The sequence below is a fragment of the Nicotiana sylvestris genome, chromosome 2 (genome assembly GCF_000393655.2).
Source record: "Nicotiana sylvestris chromosome 2, ASM39365v2, whole genome shotgun sequence".
NCBI lineage: Eukaryota > Viridiplantae > Streptophyta > Magnoliopsida > Solanales > Solanaceae > Nicotiana > Nicotiana sylvestris.
Window position 1 is genome coordinate 57,158,789 of NC_091058.1, and position 25,983 is coordinate 57,184,771.

The 25,983-nt window shown below is 34.8% G+C and overlaps 3 protein-coding genes across 7 annotated transcripts; 1 reads left to right on the forward strand and 2 right to left on the reverse strand.

The window, feature by feature from the left end:
- Nucleotides 1–546: 546 nt before the first annotated feature.
- Nucleotides 547–5,670, forward strand: LOC104243498 (vacuolar protein sorting-associated protein 2 homolog 2). Of its 2 annotated transcripts, none has more exons than XM_009798689.2 (11): nucleotides 547–866; nucleotides 1,027–1,071; nucleotides 2,523–2,557; nucleotides 2,743–2,793; nucleotides 3,876–3,980; nucleotides 4,073–4,144; nucleotides 4,371–4,442; nucleotides 4,548–4,628; nucleotides 4,719–4,754; nucleotides 4,850–4,911; nucleotides 5,407–5,670. In XM_009798689.2, the coding sequence occupies exons 1-11, from the start codon at nucleotides 821–823 to the stop codon at nucleotides 5,465–5,467; spliced, it is 666 nt and encodes a 221-aa protein (XP_009796991.1). In that variant the 5' UTR covers nucleotides 547–820; the 3' UTR covers nucleotides 5,468–5,670. The 2 variants fall into 2 exon arrangements, with proteins under 2 accessions (XP_009796991.1, XP_070024008.1); XM_070167907.1 differs by having other exon boundaries at nucleotides 551–866; nucleotides 1,008–1,071.
- Nucleotides 5,671–5,741: 71 nt separating this feature from the next.
- LOC104243497 (monolignol oxidoreductase AtBBE-like 15) lies at nucleotides 5,742–7,608 on the reverse strand. Its single transcript, XM_009798688.2, has one exon. The coding sequence runs from the start codon at nucleotides 7,508–7,510 to the stop codon at nucleotides 5,867–5,869; it is 1,644 nt and encodes a 547-aa protein (XP_009796990.1). The 5' UTR covers nucleotides 7,511–7,608; the 3' UTR covers nucleotides 5,742–5,866.
- Nucleotides 7,609–14,789: 7,181 nt separating this feature from the next.
- LOC104243496 (cation/calcium exchanger 4-like) lies at nucleotides 14,790–22,695 on the reverse strand. 4 transcript variants are annotated; one of them, XM_009798685.2, is made up of 3 exons: nucleotides 20,242–22,695; nucleotides 19,176–19,441; nucleotides 14,790–15,113 (listed from the first exon to the last, which is right to left on the reverse strand). In XM_009798685.2, the coding sequence occupies exon 1, from the start codon at nucleotides 22,345–22,347 to the stop codon at nucleotides 20,404–20,406; it is 1,944 nt and encodes a 647-aa protein (XP_009796987.1). In that variant the 5' UTR covers nucleotides 22,348–22,695; the 3' UTR covers nucleotides 14,790–15,113; nucleotides 19,176–19,441; nucleotides 20,242–20,403. The 4 variants fall into 4 exon arrangements, with proteins under 4 accessions (XP_009796987.1, XP_070024011.1, XP_070024010.1 ...); XM_070167910.1 differs by having other exon boundaries at nucleotides 14,790–14,917; nucleotides 15,049–19,441; XM_070167909.1 differs by having other exon boundaries at nucleotides 14,790–19,441.
- Nucleotides 22,696–25,983: the final 3,288 nt, after the last annotated feature.

Genomic DNA, 25,983 nt, shown 5'->3' on the forward strand with positions numbered 1-25,983 from the left:
CAGTGAATTGTCTTCTCTTTTTTACATAACTCTAGATTGAGTTATCTTATCGGGTAAATCGATAACCGAAGCGATAATGATCGATAACTGATTAATCGATAGCCGATAACCGATATCTTATTGCTTCAGTTATCGGTTTATCATATTTGTAAACCGATAACCGATATGTTAAACCTATAATATTCGCAACCGAATCGATGCGACCGATGCTCACCCCTAACATAGGGACTTAGGGGAAGAGGGTGAGAGATTAGTATAAAAAAATATTTTCTACTATCTAATCAAATACTAAAAAATATTTTTCGGCAAAAGAATTTTATTCATCAACCAAACAAGAGAAAATAAGTGTTTTTCCTCGTAGCCAAACACACCCGGAGCGGACACGAATTTTCCTCGTACCCAAGCTCAAAACAATGTGTCAAACAACCAAAAGGACAATATTGTCTTTTGACCTTTTGTGAGGGCAAATATGAGAATGGTAGCTTGGTCATTTCAACCTGTACAACGGCTACTTATTTGCTGGCCGTTAGATAAAATCATAGTATTATGTGGGAAAAGAACAGAAGTCACTGCACGCTCCACTAGAAGTTCTGTAGGCGGCCGCTACCATTTGCCACTCTCTGCTCTTCTTCACTCTTTTCCTCTTTTACAGAAAAAAATCCAAAAAGGAAAAAGAAGAAAGAACACATTTTGATCGGCCATTTTCATGATTCAGGTCTTTTTCAACAAAAATTAGGGTTCTTTTCCCATTTCAAGAAAATTTTAGGGCTTCTTCCACTCTTTTTTTTTCCATCAGAATCATTAATTTTTGTCAAAGAAAATGGAGAAGTTGAACAACATTTTCAAGAAGAAGACTTCACCCAAAGGTAAGATCTTTCCCCCCTTTTTCTCTAATCCCATTTTCTCTATTAATTTTCCTTCAGCTTAGTATAGGGACTTTAGCTTGTTTCTTATCACATTTTTTTATGGTTTTATTCTTTGTTTTGAGTGATGATCTATGGTGAAAGTTTTGTAATTGATTAACAGAAGCACTAAGGACCAGCAAAAGGGAAATGGCTGTTGCTACCAGAGGTACCATTACTGTCTTGGGCTTCTATTTTCATTGAGTTTTGTTTTGATTAAAGACAACTTTTGACTTAATGAAATTTTGAAGGCATTTTTTTCAAATTTAGAAATAATGGATGCTGATTCCTGATTCCCGATCCCAATTGCACTGGCTGACTTTGATAGGGATGCCATTTGGTTAAATTCCTCTTGTTTTGATTTTAGATGTACTTCAAACACTATGCTCTTTACATTAGAACAGTCTAATTCTCCAATGTGTTGAGCAAGAGATGATTACTAGGAATAAATGTTCCAGCAAAAAGGAACAAAAGGATCACGCTTGCAGAAATTCTTATGTATTTTATATTGGGAAAGAGAAGTACTTAAGCATATTGAGGGTTGAGGGTAAACTCAAGCAATTTGATTGTAATGATGTAAGGTATTCAACAAAAGCAAAATCAAATAAGAATTGTTGTGCCTTTGCAATAAGAATAAAAAGGATGAGTGATCCTTCAGAATACGATAGTAAAAGAGGTGAGGGAGATATAATACTGGTTGAGAAGGTTCGTTAGTAAGTGGATAACCAAAATCATGTAATATCTGGTATTATAATTCTGTACGGCAATGGTGCTTCATAATATGATAGTATGATATATTAGGAAAATTGTCAAATTAGTTTTGGGGACTAAACCGTAGTTCAGGTGCATTGCAAATGATAGGCAAGCTCAATATAATTTACTCTAACAATCTAATCTGCTTTGCTTGGACAATCATTGGCAGAGTTGGAAGAATTGCTATATTGGCTAAAAGCTAGATGTACTTATTTCCTTTGCAAGTGACTAAGCGTCTCAACTCAACTACCTATAAGTTTTATTGATCTCTTTTCATTATTACAGTTGAAAACCATCAGTAGTTGGTTTTCAACAGAAATAAGCAAGGCGGTGGACAAGCCAAAAGCATTAATACTGTTGAAAATAAACTGTGTCGAAGATGTCTGTCTCATGTTTGGGTGTCGTTCTTATTTTTGACTAAAACCATCAGGGTCAGCTATTTTGCTAAATGAGTAAACAAATTGCATATTTGAGGTTTTATATTTTGGACTGTTGATAAAGATTTGGGATATGATCATTGTTATGCTATTCTAGTAAATTGCGTGTCATTGTCATTTGCATAAGCAAGGAGTTGGATAACACCAAAAGCTTTAAACAGTGTTTGGAAAAAATTATCCTTGTTGAGGATGTGTCATAGTTGGATGTCATTCATACTTTTTACTTAGCCGTTATCAGCTTATTTTGGTAAACAAGAAGATAACTTTGTATGTTATCTTTTGTGTTGTTATAGAGCGCTGGAATATGATAATTGGTGTGCAAGTTTAGTATATTTCACTTCATTTTTCACTTTGTATTGTCTTTCTCATTCTTTATTTGGTTCTTTTGTACTTTCATCGGTTCATTTCTTTGTTCATGTTTAACTTTTAGGCATTGAGCGGGAGATTTCATCTTTACAAATGGAGGTAAGTTACTAGAAAAATGTTCATAGACATGATGCAAGTGTTGTTTGTTCAGTTAGTTCAGAGTATTCTTGCCAATTTATGGTCAATTATGTTCTGAGTATTCTTACAGTACCCAATCTTTTTCTTCTGTGTTAGTTATATTCTTATTTATTAACTTATGTAATTCTTATTTTACCATCTTGTAGGAGAAAAAGTTAGTTGCAGAGATCAAGAAAACAGCCAAAACAGGAAACGAGGCAAGTGTTTGTTCATTAAACTTATTTTTTGTTACTAACACCACACTTGGAATCGCGATCATATTGATACTGGTTTCCATGGGTGCTTATTTGCACTAGAAACTGCATGCTTTTTGCAGCCTCTTATTTCTTTTGGTATAATGTGTGGTGTTATTCTGATCAAAAGCACATCAACCTGATTCTACCTGGCTAGTTAATGTGAATTTACCTAATCATCCCAAGCATACAAGAGTTAGATATAAGAGTTCTATTATTTATCACATTATATTTGAACAGTTTAAGATAACTAAAACACTGATTAGACTAGAGTTAATTTGTATGTACATAGTCTTGAGTCATTCTCAGCTTGCATAAATCATCCTTCTAAAGTACTCATGCATAAACATCTTGTCACAACCTTAGAGAAAGATATTATTTGACAGGAAAGTATCAGAATTTGAAAGACATATATATGGTTTATGTCTGCAATTGAATTGAACCGAGTCAAATACCCAAGGTATTGACTTGATTAGAGCTTGAGCTAGAGTTCGAGCTCAACAAAAGTTTAACTGACTAGAGCCTGACAATTGTTTAACTAATTTCAAATTCTTAAGGTTCATTCTCACACCAGCAAATAATCCACAGAATTTGTATACGTGTACGAATCCTATATAAATTTTAAAAAATACTTGTATGAGGGTGTGAGCCATGTTAGCTAGCTTTCTCTACCCGAGCATCTCCTTTTCATATTCAAGATCAAAATTTATTTGAGCCCTTTTTTTAATTTTTTTTTCTATTCGAGCTCAATAAGATTTTAAGTTTGAATCAAGACTAATTAAATTCGAGGTGTAGTTATTCATTTAGGAGTTGATTCAGTTGCAGCTTTTGTGGTAACATGAATGTTATACTATGTGATTCAAGTAGTTCTTTTTATGTAGCATGCTCAACCGCTGTGGAATTATCTTGTCAAACTCTTTGATGTCAAATGAATGGCATTTTTTTAAGAAGGGATGAGCAAATAACTCATTCATCCGACGTAATCTGTACATCAGCCATTTCTTTCTCCTCAAAGTAAATCTTGCTCATGCATTTTGACTTGTCAGGCCGCCACTAAAATTCTAGCTCGTCAACTTGTGCGACTGCGGCAACAAATTGTAAATTTGCAAGGTAGTCGTGCTCAGATTAGGGGTGTAGCAACTCATACACAGGTGAAATCTTTTCTCCAGATAACTATTGTTTATGACCAAGCAATTGAAAATTTTTGGTGGATCTTATACATGGCTTCCTTTCTCTTCTGTAGGCACTGTATGCTAGCACCTCTATGTCTACTGGAATGAAAGGTGCAACTAAAGCGATGACTGCCATGAACAAGGTACTGATTATTTGCTGGTAGTGAGTTTCTTTTCCTCTTTTCTTCTTAAATCATTCGAACATATTAAAATGAAATACAAAACATATGAAAGTGAAAGATTTGTCACCTACATCTTTTCTCCTCCATTTTGTTTGCCGTTGTGCTATCATTTAGGTTCTGTGCTCCACAAGCTAATCAAGGTGTAATTCCATCTAATTGGTTTGTTCTTTGTGTGTTAACTTCTCAGCAAATGGCACCTGCAAAACAAGTTAAAGTGATCAGAGAATTCCAGAAGCAGTCATCACAGTTGGACATGACAGTAAGCACATTCATCAATGCAGTTTCTTCAAGGCAACTAAGCAAAATATTTTAGCTTGGTGAAGTTCAGCCTATGCATACTGATAAAAATATCTGATTTTTTCAGATTGAGATGATGTCAGAGTCCATTGATGAAACTTTGGATAAAGATGAAGCTGAAGAAGAAACTGAGGAGCTTACAAACCAGGTTCAATACTCATTTTTCATCATGCAGTTTATCTGTTTCCTAATTGTATTTTTCTGGTCAACTTTTCTAATTTGGATTTTCATTTGTTAGGTGCTGGACGAGATTGGTGTTGACATTGCATCGCAGGTAGATTGTTGATTAAGGATAGTTGAGCCATCAGTTGTTTTTCTCATCTTTAGTTTGCAAGCTGGTTTATTCATTATTGTTTTCTATTTTGGCAGCTATCTTCAGCTCCAAAAGGTCGAATTGCATCGAAGAAAGTTGAAAATGTTGCTCCCCCTAGGTACGTCGAAACTGTTTTTATATCATGTCAGACATGTATTATCTGATATACTTAAGTTGGATTGTGTGTCTACATGTGTCAAGCTACATTTGTTGTGCATTTCCGTATCAATACTGATAGAGCCAATTCTCAACTATATAGGCATAGTATTCTTCTTGATATGTTCCCTTCTGTTCTCTAATTGTACTCCCGCTGCGTCTGATCATGATGATTATTTACTGCTTTGACCAAGTGCTGACTATGAACATTGTATTGATGCATGTACCAATCTAGAATTTCTAAAAGTTCGTTTTAGTTCTTCCTTCTATAATATGTTTTTGGTGGTCAGAACAATCAGAAAATAATATATTCTTTTGGAACATGAAGTTTATACAGATGGCTTCTTATCTTCTCCTTTTCAAATACTTTGTTATGTTCTTGCTGTTTGATTTTGTGGCAATACGAGATGAATTCTAGCTACTTAGAATACCTAACAATTCTTCTGTTTTAATGCAGTTCTGACTCTGCGGACATTGAGGAACTTGAGAAGAGGTTGGCCTCTCTTCGACGAATTTGAGGAAGAACGTGCATATTGGACAGCTTCTTACATTGATCCCCTTTCTTCTTGTATAAATTCTCTTTAGCATAAACATATAGTATGTACTAAATTGTATTTCTCTGACTATTGTTCTCTAGCACTAAACATCAACATTTATGAATTAATATCTAGAGGTATAAATGCTGTAAGAATGATAATGGATATGTTTTTGGTTTCATAAATCCTTCTTCACGTAGTTTTGTAATTCAGCATTCATCAATTTCATTTCTCAGTTAAATCAACTGCACAAAAATATGTTAAATCTTCATTATATTAATACAAACTTCTGCTACAATCCAAATGAAAACCAAAACTTAACTTATTTTTACTTTTACCTTAAATTTTACAATACAACATCAAACCAAAAGTAATGCTTCTTCAGTGAATCAAACTTTTCCCTTCTTTTCCAACTTTAAAAGGAAGGATTGGGAGACTTTGTTCATGCCAAAAAAAGTTATCAGGATCAACCTTAGTCTTCACAAGCACAAGCCTATCATAATTATTCTTGAAATACTTTTTACCCCAAACACTAGCTTCCAAGAAATTTGAGTTGGCATTTCTATTCATTCCCAAATCAAGATCTCTATAATTCACATAAGCTTCTCTAGGAAACTTGGATACAAAAGTGCCCATGTACTCATATAGCCCTCTGATCCAGTTGATATGTTTATCTGCAGATTTCTTGTCTCCTTCTGTCCAAGAAGTTAAGTACTGTATCTTGCATATGACTCCTTTTCTATGTGGGAAAGGAATGGAAGATTCTGATATCTTTCCCATCATTCCTCCATAAGGATTCCATATCATCATAGGTGAATCTTCTTCCAAAAACTTCTTCCACATACCTTCAAGTCCAGTTTCTGGAACTGGTACGCGGAGAAAGTCTGATTTAGCCTTGAAGTTTACTGGAGGGAATAATGACTTCCCTTGAAGTAGAAACTCAGGCTTAATGCTACTTGGATATCCTGCAATATAAATGACTGATTCAATCCAGCTCATTTCGACACAATCCTTTCGCGTCAATCCCAATTCAGGGAAGCTATGATTCATCACATGAAGAAGCCTATCAGTTTTGCCAAGAAACAATGCTTGGTAAGCTGTTTGCACTGTTTTCTTCCCATTTTTAGTTGAATTGGCTGTAGTTATCAGTACCCTTATGAAGAGATCTTCATCAATCTTATTTGCAACATGTTGCCATTTATTCAGGACTTTTGTTGCACCAGTTTCCAGTGTCTTTGGAACAGTGAAAACTGTGACAGTTGATGGAACAGGAACAAGTCTAATTTTCCAAGCCAAAAGTATACCAAAACTACCTCCTCCACCTCCTCTGATTGCCCAAAACAAGTCTTCTCCCATTAATTCCCTATCAAGAACTCTGCCACTAGCATCAACTATCCGAGCATCAACAACATTGTCAGCTCCAAGTCCATATTTTCTCATCATAGGACCATAAGCTCCCCCAGTGATATGACCACCTATTCCTAAGCTGGTGCATAGGCCAGCAGGATAACCATGTGTCTTGCTTTTTTCAGCAATCCTATAGTACACTTCACCAATCGTCGCGCCAGCTTGAACCCAAGCACTGTTATCCTCAATGTCTACTTTGATCGCGCGAAGTTTAGCTAAGTCAAGCAAGATGAAGGGCATTGATCTTTTCATTTCTGATGTATAAGAGATGCCCTCATAATCATGGCCTCCACTCCTAACTCTGAGCTGAAGCTTTAGCTCTTTCGCGCAAATGACTGCTGCTTGTACATTGGATTCACTCAAAGCAGTGAAAATAAGCAGTGGTTTTGGTTGAGAAGGTGCCAAACACCTTAGATTTTGGGCAGTGGATTTAAGGACAGAGTTGAATGAAGTAGCATTGGAAGTAGGGGTGAAGAAAGCTGTGGAGAAAGGTATTGAACGGTCCGAATGAAGAGTAATGCATCGATAGAATTGATCTTGAATTGTATAAGAAACAGCACATGAAGCTGAAAATAGGACTATGAATGAAGAAAGAATGATAAAGATTGATGAAGCCATGAGCCCCTCTTGTTTTCTTGCTTGTTCTGTTCTTAGAAAGATTGAAGGAGAGAAGACTTATATTTCAACTTTCAATGCCTCTGGGTTCGTTTGGTTGGGAAATAAAAAACGCTACAATCCCAAATAACGAATCCTAAGATTAGTTATGCCACGATTTTATCCCTACCAAACATGGGGTACTCATCTCAAATTTAATCTCAGAATTAATTATCTCTGGTCCGTCCTACCAAACCAGTCATTAATCTCATATTTGGACGGTAGGAAAGAGAAAAGAAAAGAATAGAAAATGGGGAGAGGGGAAATTGTGGAGAAAGTGGGGGAGAGGAAAAAAGGAAATAAATGCCTCTTGTTTGGGTTGGAAGAGAATTTAAGGAGTAAAATAAGGTATTATTTATTTTAAGAAAGACTTTGTTGTCAAAAGAGAAACAATTTCACTCTTTTCTTTTTTGCTTACATTCTTTTTTCCATTTTACATACTTTCTCCGTTTCAATTTATGCGAATCTATTTGATTGGGCATGAATTTTTAAGAAAAATTATAAGACTTTTAAACTTGTGGTATAAAATAATACACATATATTTTATGTGGTTATAAATCATTTTATAAAGATAAATTATTTTTCAAATATGAAAATGGGGTCATTCCTTTTAACATAAACTAAAAAGAAAATAGGCTCACAAAAATAGAAAGGGACGGAGTATTTCAAACAGAAGAAGGGAAAAATTCAAAATATTTTGGTTTCCCTTATCTTCCTTTATCTCCTTGCCAAACTAAGCAAGTTTTGGGTAGGTAACTTAATGGTCAATCTCTTTTTAAGAAAGTAAAAGTGGAGAATATGTGGAAAATAGCTAGGTGGGGTCATGGGAGTCTAAAGCTTAAAGATTGCAAAGCAGAGTCAACATCAAATAATGCCTTTAATTTTGCCCAAATTATAGGTTACATGTTGGAACTTACACTATAAGGGACTTGGAGAAAATGGTTTGGAAAACGACATTGTATAGTCGCTCTTAAAATAATAATCGAAAAAATATATTTTTTTTGTATATATATATATACATTTTGTATGTTATATACAAATTTTATATACTTTTTCGACTACCAAATATAAATAATTTCTGGCGTGAACTAAAAGTGAAAAAAACTCAAAATGAGTTTGCCTTCCAATTGGGTTGAAAGACACTTGTCAAATTTCTTGCCTTAAAGAATTGCAAAATCTTGCGTTTCTTCGTTCCTAGGTTTTGTATGACTTACGTATTTTGTTTGTAGAACTGAAACTAAAAATAAATCTAAAATGGTTGGCTTAGTTTCAAGAATCTATCTTTTGCAGGGGAGAAAATCATTTACACCCTCCAACTTTGCTCTAAAAATCAAACTCCCCCTTACCTTTGAACAATAGTCATTTTCCCCCTCTTATCCTATGCAATATCAACTTTGCCCTTGACATTTTTAATTTTCCATCTATATAATACCTTTTAATATTATATAGAATAATATTTTATTTTTTAACCTAGACATTTTACCTATAGTTTAAATAATTTTCTATCTTACTATAGATCTTTACTTAAGTTTATAAACATTATAAGTAAAATATTCTTTTAATAATTATTACAAAATCTAATGTTATTTTTTTATGATTGTTATCAAAATATTACGTACATTAAGTATGTATATCTGAGTGTGTGCATACATATATATTTAAGTTTCACTCTCTCTTATTCTCTATCATCTATATAGATAAATGAGTTTTGATCGTCATTAATAAAATAATATTTAAATTATAATTTAGAATGAATTTATAATATAAATAGATAATCTTTTAGAATTTTGTTATAAAATTTATTTCTATTTTTATATCATTAGTGGTGACTAAAACTCATTTATCTATATAGAATTCTATTATAAATTAATCTCTAATTTTATTCATTATCTTTGTATTACTTGCATTCAAATATTTATAAAAAATTTACTCCTTTTTATTGTCACTTTATAAATATATATTAGAGCTTTGATTGCTATAAATAAAATTAAATTATTTTTATTCTGCCCATTTATTTCACTATAGAACATATTACTTAATTACTATTTCTCACTTCTTTTTCCGTCTCAAGAACAATTTTTCTTTTGTTATATAAATTTTAAAAAATGAAAGAAAAATATCATGATTCTAAAAAAGTAAAGAAAAAAAAAGAAGAAGAAGAGACAAAGGTTGATATGTAAGGGTAAAATAGGTATTAAAAAGTCAATGGACATGGGGGGGGGGGATGACTGTTATTCAATGTTGAGGGGGGAAATTTAATTTTTAAAGCAAAGTTAAGGGGTAAAAATGATTTTCACCGATTTTTGATGTGTAAAAATAATTTATACCATAATGACACATAATGTAAAAAGAATCTCTTTGTTTTTCTTTTTAGGCAAAGTGATATCGTAAATTATCTTCTAAGTATAAAAGAAATCCCTAACCACACTCAAAGAATGGCAACTTGGATTCTTAAAATGTGAAAATATTCTTAAATTGTCCTCGCAATTCCAACGGTAAGCCAATTGTGATTATCTATTTCTATTTATTTGGCTAAAAATAGTAAGTTTTACCTTCCATATTTTGTGGTCTGAGTCCATTCCTAGAGACAATAACCTTTCAGTTTTCTGGTTTACTATACTCTCAAAAGCTCTTTCTGTTATTATAATTTTGGGATAAGCATAGTCTTACTTATTTCCTTTAAAGTTAAATAGTTATAAGTTATTTATTCTAACTACTAGCTATCACTATAAGGAGTTAAAGAGTAACATCATATCATATATTTATTTGTCCATGCATTTCGTGTGCCAAGAATACATTGTAGTTTCTTAAAACGAGAGAATTGATTTTGTAGTCCTTTACAATTTTATTTTATTTTTGTTTTATGTCTTTTTTATAAGAGATCTTCATTTTTATATATAAGAGACCTGAAAATAACACGCAAGAGACCTGAAAAGATTATTTTCTTCTATTCAAATTGTAAGTGGTCACAGGATCATTTCCTCTCTTAAACCCGAGGACAAATACATACGCAAAATTATAATTTCAATCACGAAATATTAAGCTTTTCATTAATCATTTGTTGAGGAAAAAAACTCTTATAGTACTAATATCCAATTGACATATAGATTAAGAAGTGACTTTGATAGAAGCTCATATATACATGACAATACATTGAAAAATGTTTCAAATGTAAATTTATGTTTCCTTCGTCGAGGATCCATTTGACATAAAAAATTTAAAAATTTAAAAATAATAATAAATTATATATATATGTTGTACAGAGGAACTATCCAAAGATATATAACCGTAGCAAAAGAAAATAACAAAACATTGAACCTCATTAAGTAGAAATAACAACAAAATGTAATGAATTACTACTAATTAAGGTAAGTGGTTTAGTTGAGATCTCCAGTTTGTTTTTTCATATCTGTTTATTTCTGTTTCACATGGAATTCTTTCGTTTTTTGTGAAATAGAATTATTTGTACTTAAAAAAATACACTTGAGAAATCTCCAAAATAAAAAGAAAGTTGAAAAGCCAAGTCATTGATGAAATAAGTCAATGGTAGGTCTAACAACCATAACTAAAATGATATAAGCTCATTTTTTTCCTCATTGTTTTCTGGCGGTATTTTAACTCATAACTCTTGTATTTATTATGGGATCATATAATTATGAAAAATATCTTCTATCATACATTTTTTTGCCCTTCTTTTTTTTCTTCGCTTTGCTTTAAGTATTTGTATCCAAAATTTATTGGTCTGATTAATTAGATTTGGGTATGAAAGGACCACTAAAAATGTAGCAAAGCATTTGCTTCCGAAAGGTTTTTAATAACGAAGATTAGAATTTGAGATCTTTAGTTAATAATTTGTCATGTCCCACCACTCTTTTTGTTGTGTGATCTTCTTGTTGTTTAATTTCTGATGTTCCCTTTTTTTTCTTTCTTTTTTTCACTCAAATTCAAAAACAAGAAATAGTCTGCAGGCACAAACAATTTTTATTTCAGCTAACAAAAAAGAAAGTTTTGATTTGTCAGAATTATTTGTTTAAATCATTGAAGGTTCATTGTTCTTACTTCTTAGGCATGGAGAAAAAATATCAAGAGTGAAGTTTCTAAGGCTCGTTCTTTTCCTTTTTTTTTTCTTTTCTGAAAAGGGAGTTGGTCGACTTTTTTCTTTTCTTTTTAAGCCTCTACAAGTTGTTTTCTGTTTAATGAACTACTAACATTATGTGATGTTGTTATTCATATCAATGAATATAAAATTTGAAAATTATACAAAGATTATCAAACTATGTGATGAGTTATAAAATAAATAAAAAAAATAAAACGTACAAGCTTAATAAAGACTGTTGATCCTTTTTAGCCAACTTAATAAAGAAAAAAATTATATCACGCAAAAGTATTCTAATACCTTTACATAACTTCGATATATGAGTTGTGCATTTGCTTTAATAGCTCAAATAGAGAATAATATGTTGACTTGTATTCAAGTATCATGTAAAATATACTATGTTCTCATAGCCTTAAAGAAATAAATTCTATTTGCTCAAAGTACCTAATATAAATTTCATATTAATCTTATTGAATTCAAATTGAAAAATGCGAAAAATAATAAGATACTCCATATATTGTTAGATATAATTAATATATAAAGAATTTTATTAGATTAGTAATACTAAAATCCAACAAAATTTATTTCTAGAAAGAAATAAATGATATAAATTTAATCATTATATCATTATGATATAATTAAGTTAAATTTGCTTAAACATTATTTATATTGTTAATGTACTCAAAATAAATTAAATTATCTACGTTGTTAGAGTATTATTTGGGGCATTTGCATCTATATCCGCTTTTTGTGTCACATTTTAACTTGTGCCCGCTTTGCAAAAAAAATTGCAAGCGTACCCGCTTTTTCGCAAAACTTCAGCATTCTAGTAGCCGGGCCTGAAGTTCAGCTCTAGAGCTGAAGTTTTTGTTTGTAAGCTTCAACTCTAGAGCTGAAGTTTTTGTTTTGTAATTGTCGAATTTCAGCTCTAGAGCTGAAGTTTTTGTTTTGTAACTGGCGAACTTCAGCTCTAGAGCTGAAGTGTTTTCTGGAAAAATCAGCTTTTTATGTTATCGTCCGCTTTAAATGCAGCAACCTCATTTCGTCTAACTCACACTCAGCTTTGCTCAGCCATTTTTATTGTTAAGCAACTGATATTCGAAAATACATTATACAGTTCTATTATACATTCAGACAACACAAATTTTTCTTTTTCTGAACACATGAACACAGAACACATATAATTCACATATACAAGGTTAGCTTTCTACTTGCTTCAATTATGCTTCTGGCTATAGCAATAAGTTTCTCCACAAATTATGTTGGAAAAATCCCAAGTACTAGAGGCTCTTTCTAAAAATAATTAATAATTTCTTGAAAACGAAATCCTAGATAAAAACGTTGTGTGAATACAAGTTATATACATAGCCGTAACAGATTTCTTGCAGAAAAGGGAGAAGGAGAAGTTTGAGAAAGAAGAGGCGGATATAACTTTGAGGAGGAGGAAAAAGGGGATGAAGTTGTTTAAAAAGTGATTACAAATTAAAAGTTTTTAAAAAATGGGTATTGGTTAAATGGGGGCGACCAAATAGGACACCCCGTGCAATTTTTACGTATTATTTAGCTGCAGAATTCCAATGTAGGATATAGTGTTGAGTACAAACTCATAATCAAACATTAGTAAACAACTATTAAACAGAAAATTATAATTTGAGATTTTAACCAATATAAAAAATATGCATATACACTTTGTTTCGGTTATATAAACTAAATTTATAAAACGTGTATGTTTTTGCATGTCACACTTATAAAAGTTCCCAAATGTTTTTTAGATATTTCAATATAGTTAGTAATCTTCCTTAAATATGTAGTACGCTTGCAAATTTTATTTTTTTTAAAACCTAGATATTAGGAGCTTTTACATTAATTATATAAGGAAATATATAATAACAATAATTTTAGTTGATTTAAAATCCTAAATTTTAGGAAAAATTATCAAATGACAATTTTGTCTAGTATGAACTTTATTTTTTAAGGGTGTAAAAGGCGAACGACATTTCGCTAAGGGTCTTCGTGCTTTTAATATAATATATAGATATAGATTAACATGTTCCCATCGACGTGCTAAATAACAATTATTGACCCTACAAAATAGCTTTCCTCCTTTTATATTCAAAAAATAAGAATATAGTATTTATTAATTCCTTCAAATAACATGTTCCAGTTGTTTTATTATTCCTTCTAAAAAATAGAAAATAGCTTTAATAAAAATAAAAAAGGTGAAATTTTTAAGAATCGTTAGCATGTCAGAATCACCATGAGGCTACCAAATCTTTTTTTTTTTTTAATTGTCAGACTATCACATCAGCTGTTTAAGTATTAAATAATGCCTATTTTATATAAGGGGAAGCAAAGGATTTGGAGGGAAAGGGAGTCATTGAATCACGTCGAGGAGTAATCAAAGTTAAAATGAAATTCTAAATCCAAAAGTAGAGCGTGATAAATAATTTTGCTATTTTTAATTTAGGTATTTGAATGAGCGGCTTCTTAGGTTAATTCTTCTTTTTATTATTCGATTTATAACAATTTTCCTAAAAACGAATCTTTTGTGTTCTTTTTCTTTTTTCATTTTTTTTGGGGGGGGGGGGGTTGGGGGTGGGGGGGGTGAGGGTGAAGGAATTGGTGAAGAGGGGAAGGAGGTAATGGCTAAGGAAGGGATTTAATGAAAGTCAAATAGCTGACGCTAATCGTGCTAAAACAATGCATAATGTATAGCTCTTTTTTTAAAAAAATAAATAATTAAATAACAACAGTTTGCAGTATAGAGACTTTCCTTTTAACTTAGAAAACTTTATGGTCAACACAAACCAACAACTTTCCAGAATACTTGACCCTATCAAACTTATTATTTTACATGAAGTTTTGGTTGCCATAGTTCATACTAATAATCCTAATGCTCAGATTCTAATTTGTTGTTAAGGTCCTCTTAAAATTTTGAATCTGAATCAAAGATCAATGGGAACTATAAATGACGTTCTTAGACAAGCAAAAGGGCGACTAAAATGAACAATTTCACACTTCCATATACTAGGTCCACACTACACACAAGATCCAAAGTAATCAATGTTGTATTCTGTTCATATCAATTGAAACAAATCAAGAAAAGGCTAACATGCAGATTGTCAAATGTCCAGAGGCTCAGCCCCGCGAAAACAAAAGAATGAATTTAACCAAGGGCAGTAAGCAAATACAAGCAAAAACAGGATGGTAAATATAGCATAAACTCTGCCTCATGGCTTTGATTCATCGGCATAGGTAGTACTGGGGAACCAAGTCTGGCATTTAAGTAGAGAAGGGTAGAAGGGAAGACCATTATTCACAGGATTTGAAGAGGGAACAACATAGTTATTGGTTATCAAAAAGAAAAAATGACAAAAACTCATGCTTGTGAACAACTTCGCCATACCTATGTAGATACAAGGCTAGTCCAAATCATTGGCATATATTGCTCCAACAGCATCTGCAAAGAAACTAAAGCCACCAAGCATAACGATCAACAAGAATTGAAGAGTGTAAGAACTAAACATATAACCAATAGCTCAGATGTCTATTGGGAGAGTGCAGAAGATTTCCTGCTGGAATCAAAATGAAAGATGTAGATCCCATTATCCCAATTCTCCAATAGAGAGAGGGATAGCTGTTTCCTTTATCAAAAGACAAGCATTTGTAGTCTGAAGGAAACACCATAAATCCAGATGTACTATGATTTACTTGGATGCATAAGTTTTGGTCCTAGTTTTAGACATGAACCAAGTTTTTCTTTTTTTTCCCGGATCAATTGTTATCCAAGTAACCATACCACTGAACAAAGTTAAAAATCTCAGAAATATAGGAACTTCTCCTTTTATAATTGCCTCTGCCGTCCCTAAATGGAGGTGTCTTTGCACATCCTAAATTACGCATTTAAGTCTCTAAAATGAGCACTCTCTTTTCTTCATCTACCTTAGTAGTTTATTGAATAAACTAATATAACATAAGATGTGCAGGCTACAGAAAATAGTTAAGAAATATGCTAACCAAAGATAACGCATACTCCAAGGCTTGTGATGGTGTTAGTAAAAACGAAAAGCATAAAAAAGAGCCAAGGTCTGCTGGAACTTAAGTGCAAGGTAAAGAACTGCGAAAATGAAGGGAAAAGGGGATTGGCATGCAAGCTCATACAACAATTGTTTTAACTAGAACGGAAACTTTTGTATAGTGTAAGGATTAAAAATCAAATCAGTCGATTTCAAGAACCATTTTAGTTTCCGATTCAAATGCAAATTTACAGTTTTAAGTTTCTAAGACAATTTTACTGACTCATTTCCAATTCCTTATCGCTAACATATATGCATTTCCTATTCCTAATCACTACTAATATATTCATTCATAGTATTTCCTTAACCAAAAACGTGAGTTGCCAAAAATGGATCCGGGGGACTTGAGGTATTCCTCCATACATTCTACAAACGGCTGATAGGAGATAAAGGAAAAGATAAAATAGTATAGGAAGACAAAGGAGAAGATAAATTATTACAGGAAGGGAGAGGAGTAAAGTCATTCACGGTCTCGTCATTCTACACAAAGTTCGTTGTAGCTGGGAATAGGAACAGTATGGGAGACCAAAGCACCTCAAATGGCAGCTTTCTCCACTTGATCTGCAGTCTGAGGTGAAATTAATCTGAAAAATAAAAAAGGAGAGTGGGGAGGAGCTGCTGTTATGTTATGTGAGGAGTAGTGGGAAATCACTGATCATAACTTACTTCAGCTACAAGTTATTGCTCCTCAGATTTTCCTTGTTCGACAGCTTGGGTGATGCCGAGGACAGTGGAACAGACTGCTACTTGTTGAAGCGCATAGAGTGTAGGCAAGACAACTAGGGCAGTATGGAAGATCATACTTATGCCTTCTCTGGACACATGGAATATAAGGAATAGGAGATCATTTAAAGAAGCGAGAAGGATTTAGGATGCATCCAAATGTCTCTTTTTCACGTATCATTTTGGTGTAACGGTAGCATTCGGGTGTATATGCGATTGGGACAATTTGATGAATAATGGTGGTTGAACAGGGTGGTATGGAAAAACACTCCCTTATGCCTTTATAGACTACATAGACTGAAAGGAATAGGAGATCATTTCATAGCAGTTAGAATGATATTGAATTTGAATGTATCAAAACATAGTTATTTCATGTATCTTTTTTATGTAAAGAAGCATTCGAGTGTGTATAGCCGAGTGGGACAATTTATAGTCACAGTGTTTGAGCCTCCCATATAGTTGTACGTATTTTTTGACATTAACTTGGTGTCAAGGATTTAGCTTTACGGAATAAATGCTTATTAATGAAGCGGCTATGGAGGTACATTCAGGAGAATAACTGTCTGTGGAAGGAAGTTGTCAATGCCAAACATGGTGTACAAAACCACTGGTACACTAAACAATCTAAGAGCACCACATGGAGTTGGAGTTTGGAAGCATATCTGTAAACTTTGGGAGGAGTTCTCACAGAATATGCACTTTGTAGTTGGGAATGGACATCATATCAAGTTCTGGAAGGATAAGTGGCTGGGCAGCACAACTTTAATGAATGCCTATCCTGCAATGTACCAGAGAGCCTGACTCAACAATATGCCATTACAGGGAAGACAACACTTGGAACATAATTTACAGAAGGAACCTACAAGATTGGGAATTTGAGGAATTGCTCAGACTACTGGCCACCCTAAATGGCTTCTCGAGCAACCAATTAGCACCAAATCAACTCATATAGGGAACTACACACGCAGGAAGATACTCAGTGAAAGCAGCCTACAAATTTACTGGAACTCATAATGCAATTACTGACCAGTGGCCATGGAAGCTAATTTGGAAGGTCAAACTACCACCTAAAGTTTTTTTTTATAAGGTAAGTTGTATTAATCAAACGGGAGAGAACTCCCGTATACAGGAAGTATACCAAAAAGTAGAGAATTTACATCAGAATATGATTCTCTACAAAAGACGCCCGATTTTCTATACAAGTAGGGGCTATATGAGTGTACCACAAAGCGATCAAAGATAAAAGACTATTCTTAAGATGTGGAAAAGGAGACTCAATCCCCTCAAAAACTCTCCTATTTCGCTCCCCCCAAACTATCCACATGACAGCTAACGGAGCGAACTTCCATGCTTTTTGCTTTCTTCTTCTATGGAAACGGGCCCAGCTACATAACATTTCCTTTACTGTGCTTGGCATCACCTATTGAACACCAAAAAGATTCAGGATTGCCCTCCACAAAGCCAAGGACATAGGGGAATGCAACAAAAGATGGTCAACTTCTTCCCCTGAGCTTTTACACATGTAGCACCAACTAACAAGTGTAATTCCGCTCTTTCGCAGATTTTCAGCAGTCAAAATCACTCCCCTCGCCGCTAGCCATGGGAAAACACCCCTTCGTGGGCGCCTAAGGAATTCAGATCGAGGAGTATGGAAAAGTGTCCTCCTCTCTCACCAACATACTCTGGTAAAAGGACTTTACGATGAGCAAAACATCGCCACGCAAACCCCATCTCCAAGAATCACAAGATGGTTGGGGCCTGTCTTGCCCATATAGCAGTGTCAACAAATCTTGGAGCTCAGCAATCTCCCAATCTTGCATGTTAACTACCACCTAAAGTTATCTGCTTCAATTGGACTGCACTTCATGGAGCTTGCCTAATACAGGATAACTTGGCCAGAAGGAACTTCTCTATGGCTAATAGATGCTTTATGTGCCAGAGGAAAGCAGAGTCACACAGTCACCTCTTTCTACATTGCACAATCGCCGGAGGTCTTTGGAATATGTTTTTATCTCTTTTTGGACTCAGATGGGTCAAGCCACAAAACTTCAGGGAAGCTTTTGAGAGCTGGAGCCTTAGGAAAGTTGATAGCTCCATCAGGAAAATATGGAAGATGATACCTGCAGCCATTTCTTGGACTATCTGGAATGAACGGAATAGAAGGTGTTTTGATGGGATATCAACTGCTCAATCTCTCAAAGCTTTTTGCCTAGTGTATTAATTTAGTTGGGCTTATTTAGCCCCTGTAGATTCTCCTGATAGTTATCTGAACTTTGTTAGCTCCCTAGTACTAAGCTGATTTTTTTTTTTTTGCCCTTTTGTATTGGAGCTAGCAATTTTCATTACTTTTGTAACTATTCTGCATCTTCTTGATGCCATCAATGAAACCAATTACTTCATCAAAAAAAAAAAAACTGTGTGATATCGAGCCATCGAGGAAATGATCTTGACTTTTCAACAAAAAAAAAAGACCAGCTTAATGCTGCCAAATTGTCGTGGCTACAGCAGTTAGCAGAATAATTCTGATCAAGAAGACAACTTTATCAATGAAATGAAAAAGAGAGACGAGCGGAAAGTTGCCATCTACTGCAGTATATTGTAGTAACACTTATGGACAGCTCAGGATAATCAATTAAAAGCACAGAACATAGGCGTACTGTATGATTCAAAGTGATATATCTCTCCTTTACTATGACATTAGGTTATATTTTTGGAATAATTAGGAAGAACTCACCTTGCCATACAGCAGACACATTGGAGCATGAAACAACTGCAGAGCAGAGTCAATAATGAAATTCCTCAAGAGACTGCTAATAACGTTTCTCTGAAAGCACTCCAGAGTCCAGACACAGCATATATTACTTCGCAAGCAACAATAGCACTCATGGGAAAACCAAAGAAGTGGGAGCCAAACTCTTCACTACCCTCAGTTAATACGTCCTGCAGTTCCTCAGGAGACACCTCGTCTACAGTATGAATTTGAAACAGAGCCGCGCTCTCCTGATATGACAAGAAGAAGAGGGGCCTCATACAGCAATAGACTGCCACTGACACCCACCTACTTGACACCAACTTCATTTCCTACCCCCGGTTACCAATAACCAAATACCAGGATGGGACCACATAAGTTTGCTTGGTTAAAAACCAAACCATAGTTGTTTTTTAGCTATCAAGAAGTGGGTTCACTTGACTCTGACAATGTAACAATTTGGTCACAATTTGCTTGGACTGAGTTTCACTTTAGCCTCCTTTTTTCTATTCTTCAAATGAACTTTTTTTCTTTTCAAAACCCATTTCTTTGAAAATATGTTTAGTCTCAAATAAAGATATTTTAGTCAATTTGATTAATCATAAAGGCTCTAAAATGCTTTAAGAGTTTTCGTCATATTATTTTCCAATAAAAGAAATTCAACACCAATTCTTCCAAAAACAAATCCAATGTTTGTTAAACACTAAATACCAATAGTCAAACTCACATTTGTTTTCCGGAAAACAAAATCAGTACCAATTCTCCCAAAACAAAATCATTTTCTAACCAACACCATCATAATGTCTCCACGCAAAATGGTGATCAGCTTGTTCATTGATACAACATGTCTTACAATCTTTTTCATCGAGACAAGTATCTGCTCATCAACTGAGACATGAACCAACAAATTATTCTCAGATTTCATTGCATCGGGAGACGAGTAATGATTGATTCAATCAAACAGAAACTTTATAACAGAAATATAAACAGTATGAAGATTATGCAACACGGAAAGAAGAAGACTCAAGAAAAGGAGTCGCAGAGCACCTACATTGTGAGTATTTGTACAGCAGAATACATCATTGATGGACATAACAAGCTCCTTACAATGGAACTTTGTCCCTTGCTTCCAACAAGATACAAATGAAGCTCACTAACCAAATCAATTAACACAATCTGAATTCTCAGTGCCAGATGATTAATGATTTCCATACTAACCACTAAGCCCAAAGAATGAAACAATTCCCATTGCACTGCTCAGCCGAACAGACAGAAATACCGAATAGATGATGATAAGGCCTACACCAAGCATCTTGTTAGGGCGCATGTCATTCCTGGGAAGAACAAAGAGGGCCCATAGCAAACCAGACATGAGGAAACATATGGTGAAGAACAAGCTTTTGTCCCGTGGAAGTATGAAAGAAGAAGGCTTCTCTGACCAGGCACCGAGAAATAATGAGATTCCTAACCCAATAAGTGTATTGAACATGGGACCTGCATAGCATCCAGATAAAGCAATCTGCACACCATCTCCACCATTCATCGCCAAAGCAACATTTGAGACCAGATCACCCATTGAATTGCCCCAAGCCAAAACCGTTAGCCCAAGAATTGAAGGATTAACCCCCAGTACCACACCCAATCCAACCAGCAGTGCCACCAGTTCATTCGCAATCATATAAAACCAAACGATACTCATAATAAAACCCCCCAAAACCCATGGAAGCAAAAACCTCTGAGGTGGCCGGTCAGCTCTTGTATACTTGTATGCAAGAATACCCAACGTGCAACCAGTAGAAATGCCAAAAAATATTGCAACATTTCTGCCTAGGGTGCCTGCATTGTCGTGAGTATTCCATAAAGCTGCTAGAAGAACAGGAGCTAAAGCAGCACTGCCTACAGCATATGGCTTTGACCAAGTTTCCTCCTCGACTAGGGGAATTGTCAACCGTCTTGGCACAGTCAATGGCAGCTCCAGAAGTGAACAGAGCTGAGAGCAGGAAAATGACGGGCTTTTGACTTCTCCATCCTCCTCAATCCATCCCCACAAAGGTCTTTCCCCATCATGCACCTTCAATGACTGATTAGAATATATTGCCACATTTGATGCCCACATCCACTGCGGCAAGGAACTATGTGACTGTACGCTCCTCTCTTCTGTCTCAACATCAAGCAAAGAGCTATAAATGGAGTCATCCTCCTGAGTCCCTTCAGAAAATATACTTCCTCTAACAGGAAGCAAAGGGGTAACAACATCCAATCTCAATTGTCGCGCATGCTTCCTCAACATCTCATTGGCAGCAACAACAAAGGCATAAACAACATATATCAATATAAATGCAATGGTTGCTCCGACACTAACCTCACCAACAATCAAGATTAACAATAGTGACATCAGAGTCACAATGAAGAAGACAATATCCCTAATAAAGCATTTCCGGTCAACCTGAACATCCTGATCAGCTACACAAAGAGAAACAACACCCACAACAATACAAGTAACAAACACAGCCCCACCTAAAACACTGTTAAGCCCAACATCACCAGCACCACTTCCTACAAAAGCAGCAATACTCGCAAATACATCCGGAGCGCCATTACCAAGCGGGAGTAAAACAACTCCAGCAACCGTAGGCGATAGCTTCAACAAGCTAGCCAGTTTCTCCAAGGAACCACAAAAGTAATCAGCTGCAGTGTTACCCAAAAGATAGAACAATGCAGCAAGCCAAACACCAAACACTACATAAGCCCACGCACTTCCATTACAATTACAGTAATAGAACTTTAAGTAATCAAAGAACCCCCCGGAGGAGCAATCCGGATGAGCTTTCAAGAAATCACAACTACTCTTATACCCCGTGTGATCAAACAATCCTGCACATAACTGAGGCTTTTTTACAGCAAAATCATTAGCATCTGCAGACCCGTTTACTTCTAATACCCCTCGACGAATCACACGTGTATAGAAAGAATAACCACCAAAACTACTCCTTGTGTGCCACTGACTAGGAACTAAAGATGACTCTTTTAAAATTGGATTGGTCACAATATCTTCACTGTTATAGAACATAAACAGTAGAACTAGGGCACATACAATATTGAACAACCCACGAAGCCATGGACTTTTTCTAATGAAAAAACCATTAGATTTCTCCATTTGTCAACAAATATTTCAAATTACCCAAGAACCATGATCCTCGGTTTTTCAATTAAAAACCTACTGTAACTCGGGTAAAGCAACGAAAAGTCTTCGAATTGGCCTTGAATTTCGTGTAAGACCAAAAAAATAGCTCAAAAGCAGAAAAGGGTACTTACCAGATTGATAGGGTTCTTGGGGAAAAAACGAGGGTTTGAAATTCAAAGCGAGCTTTGAGGGGTAAATGAAGGAAGTTGAGGTTTAAGGAGTTAAGGTCTAATGGAGATTGATTGTGATGAATTGTCTTTGCTCCTTTCGGAGAAGCTTCCTGCAATGGATTCCCTTCACAATCCTTCAATGTTCCCTTTGGAAGGTAATAATGGTAATGGGTCCTAGTAAAGTCGTATTTCCTTTTTCTTTTTCTTTTTTTTGTTGGTTAATTTCCTTTTTCTTTTTTGGTTTAAATAAATAATATCATTTGACATACTTATTTTTCTTATCAGTACATGTGTTCGCTTTTTATACATATTTTGGCTACTTGATTTTGTTACGCCTCATCACTTATTAACGTGAAAATAACATGAGCTAGCCAGTTTTTTGAAATGGTAATCAAAACATAGCTAGTAATTACAAAATTATTGAAAAATAGTCATTATTTTTGCTGAAACACGGAAAATTTCTGCATAATATAATGATTTTGGATCTCCTACATATAAACTTCTAACATATTATGTTGGAACTCCAAGATATTATGTTGGAATCTTGTATGTAAAAGATTCGAACTCCAACATATTATGCTGGAATTTTTTCTAATTTTTAAAGTTATTTTATTGAGATTTTATTTTTTCATAAAAAAGTAATTACTACTTTTCAATTACCAATTATAAATTTGGCTATTTCTCTTTTTTTTCCCCATATTAGTCTCTTGCTTTTAGGGGCGGTCTCCATACTTATTTTTTTAGAATGTAATAATTCAAATGTAAATCCATCATGGTATATAATTCCTAAGTTAAAATCCTTTTTGTCTATCATTAAATTTTTTTGGAATTAACTATATGGATTTAGAAGATCCAATAAATAAGTAGATAGTGTTAGTATTTTAGCATTTTAATATTAAAATAAAATATGGCATAATTCTCACTACTCCATGATGTAGAAAATGACCATCACTCTTTTGTAACTCTTCTCACATGTTCTCCATGATTTCATAACTTACTACCCCACTTTCTTCCAATTTAATACAAGGAAGAATTTTTACACCTATAAATAGGAGTCTTTCTTCCATAATGTGGTATATGAAAAATAATTGAGGTTGTTTCAATAAAGTTATGAAGAAAAAAAAAGAGTTTTTACTTTTGTTGAAGGAAGGTGTTCATCTGGGTGGAGTTTTGGACTCAACAACTTGTCCAGAGTTTGTTCGAGTCATACGACGTGATCGGGTTGTTGTATCCTGAGGGAGACAAGTCAAGAAGATTACTGTTGGACCAGTTGTTGCAGTGGGCTTGAATCTCTTTAAATAGAGCGAGATATCCACACCTCAGCCTTAACATATTTTATTTTTTTCATTTTATTTTTCAACTGTAATTGTATTTTCACCAATAATTTTAAGGAGATTCAAATGGCTACAGTTAAAAAAATCCGCGGATACCAAGGTAGGAGATCTCAACAAGCCATTTTGTTTCAATGGTGCTCATTTCAAGAGATGAAAGGGTAAAGTACTTTTTTATTTGAGTCTTCTCAATGTTTCTTACGTTTTAACTGAGAAAAGTCCAAGCAAATAGACAACTCCTCCATGAATGATGATGAGCTAATTGCCCTTCAAAAAAAATTGAAAAATATAACGATGATTCATACAAGTGTCGGTATTATCTTCTTAATTGTCTATCTGATAATTTTTATGATTATTATGACAAAACTTACTCTACTGCAAAGAAAATTTGGAAAGCATTGTAGAGTAAATATGACACTGTGACGACCCGACCAGTCGTCTCATGAGTTACCACTTCGGTTTCCCCTATTTCAGCTTATTTATGCTTCGTTATCCGTGTTTTATGTGATCGGGTTGATTAGTTCGAGTTCGGAGAGGATTTGGTAAGAAATGAGACACTTAGTCTCTTTTAAGAAGGGTTAAGTTGGAAAAGTTAACCGGATGTTGACTTATGTGTTAGAAGGATCGGAAGTGAGTTCTGATGGTTCGGTTAGCTTCGGGAGGTGATTTGTGACTTAGGAGCACGATCGGAAAGGGTTTTGGAGTTGTAGAGAAGATTTAGGCTTAAATTGGCGAAGTTGATATTTTGGCGGTTCCGGTTAATAGGCGAGATTTTGATATAGGGGTCGGAATAGAATTCCGAAGTGTCAGTAGTTTTGTTGTGTCATTTGGGATGTGTGTGCAAAAGTTTAGGTCATTCAGACGATATTTGGTAGACATTTCGATCGAAAACATAACTTAAGAGTTCTTGGAGTTCTTAGGCTTGAATCCCTTGTTAAATTGGCGATTTGATGTTGTTGTGAGCGTCCCGAGGTTTTGAAAAAGTTTAAACGATGTCATGGGATGTGTTGGTACAACTGGTTTGAAGTTCCGGGAGTTTCGGGTAGGTTTCGAGATGTTTTGGGCCAAAAATCATAGCTGTAACAGGTCCAGAAACGTTGCAGGCCTTGGAACCTACCCGCGCGGACCGCACAAAAGGGAGTGCGACCGCAGTATGTGCTGTGCAGACCGCACAAAATGAAGTGCGGCCGCGGTGGTTTTGTGCGGGCCGCGGTGCTTTTGCGCGGACCGCGGTGGTTCTGTGCGGACCGCGGAGGCTGAGATATGAGGGTACTCTATAAATACGAGGTTTTGGGTTTTATTTGATATTTTGACCTACAGAGCTCGGATTTTGGCGATTTCTCGAAGGTTGTAAGTGATTCTAACTCAGATTTGGCTAGAGTACATGAATCTATCATTTAATTCATGATTTGGGAAGGAAATTGTGAAACCTTTCAAAAATATAAAATAATGATTTGAAAGACCAAATGGTATCGAAATTGGATAATTTTGGTATGGTTAGACTCGTGAGGGTATGAGGATTCTGAAAATGTAAATTTTACCCGATTTTGAGACGTGGGCCCAAGGCTCGGGTTTTGCTAATTTTGGATTTTTTGATATTTTTCGAATGTTTTCGCTTGGGCTTTGTTCCCTTAGCATATTGTGACGTATTCGTTCTGATTTTGGATAGATTTGATGCGCGTTGAGTCCAATTCGAGGGGCAAAGGCGTCGCAAGCTAGAGAATTAGTCGGTTCGAGGTGAGTAATGAATGTAAATGATGTTCTGAGGGTTTGAAACCCCGGATTTGCAGATCGTAGTGTTGTATTGAGGTGAGACACGTGCTTGATGATGAGCGAAGGGTCGTTTACTATTGGGGATTGTGACTTGGTTCGTCCCGAGTGATGCTTTTACCGCGTATTTTGGTTGAAACTTATTTGTTCTCATCAATGTTTGAATTGACTGCCATATTTGGGCTTCGTGCCAATTATTTGAACCCTCCAGGGAGTTTTATCACTATTTCCTCACTGTTTTGACTTACTACTTGAACTCAGTCGTACCGTTTTCCACTGTTTTACAACTCAGCCACTTTTTTACTCGGTTTTGAAACTAAAATGATATATTAAATGAT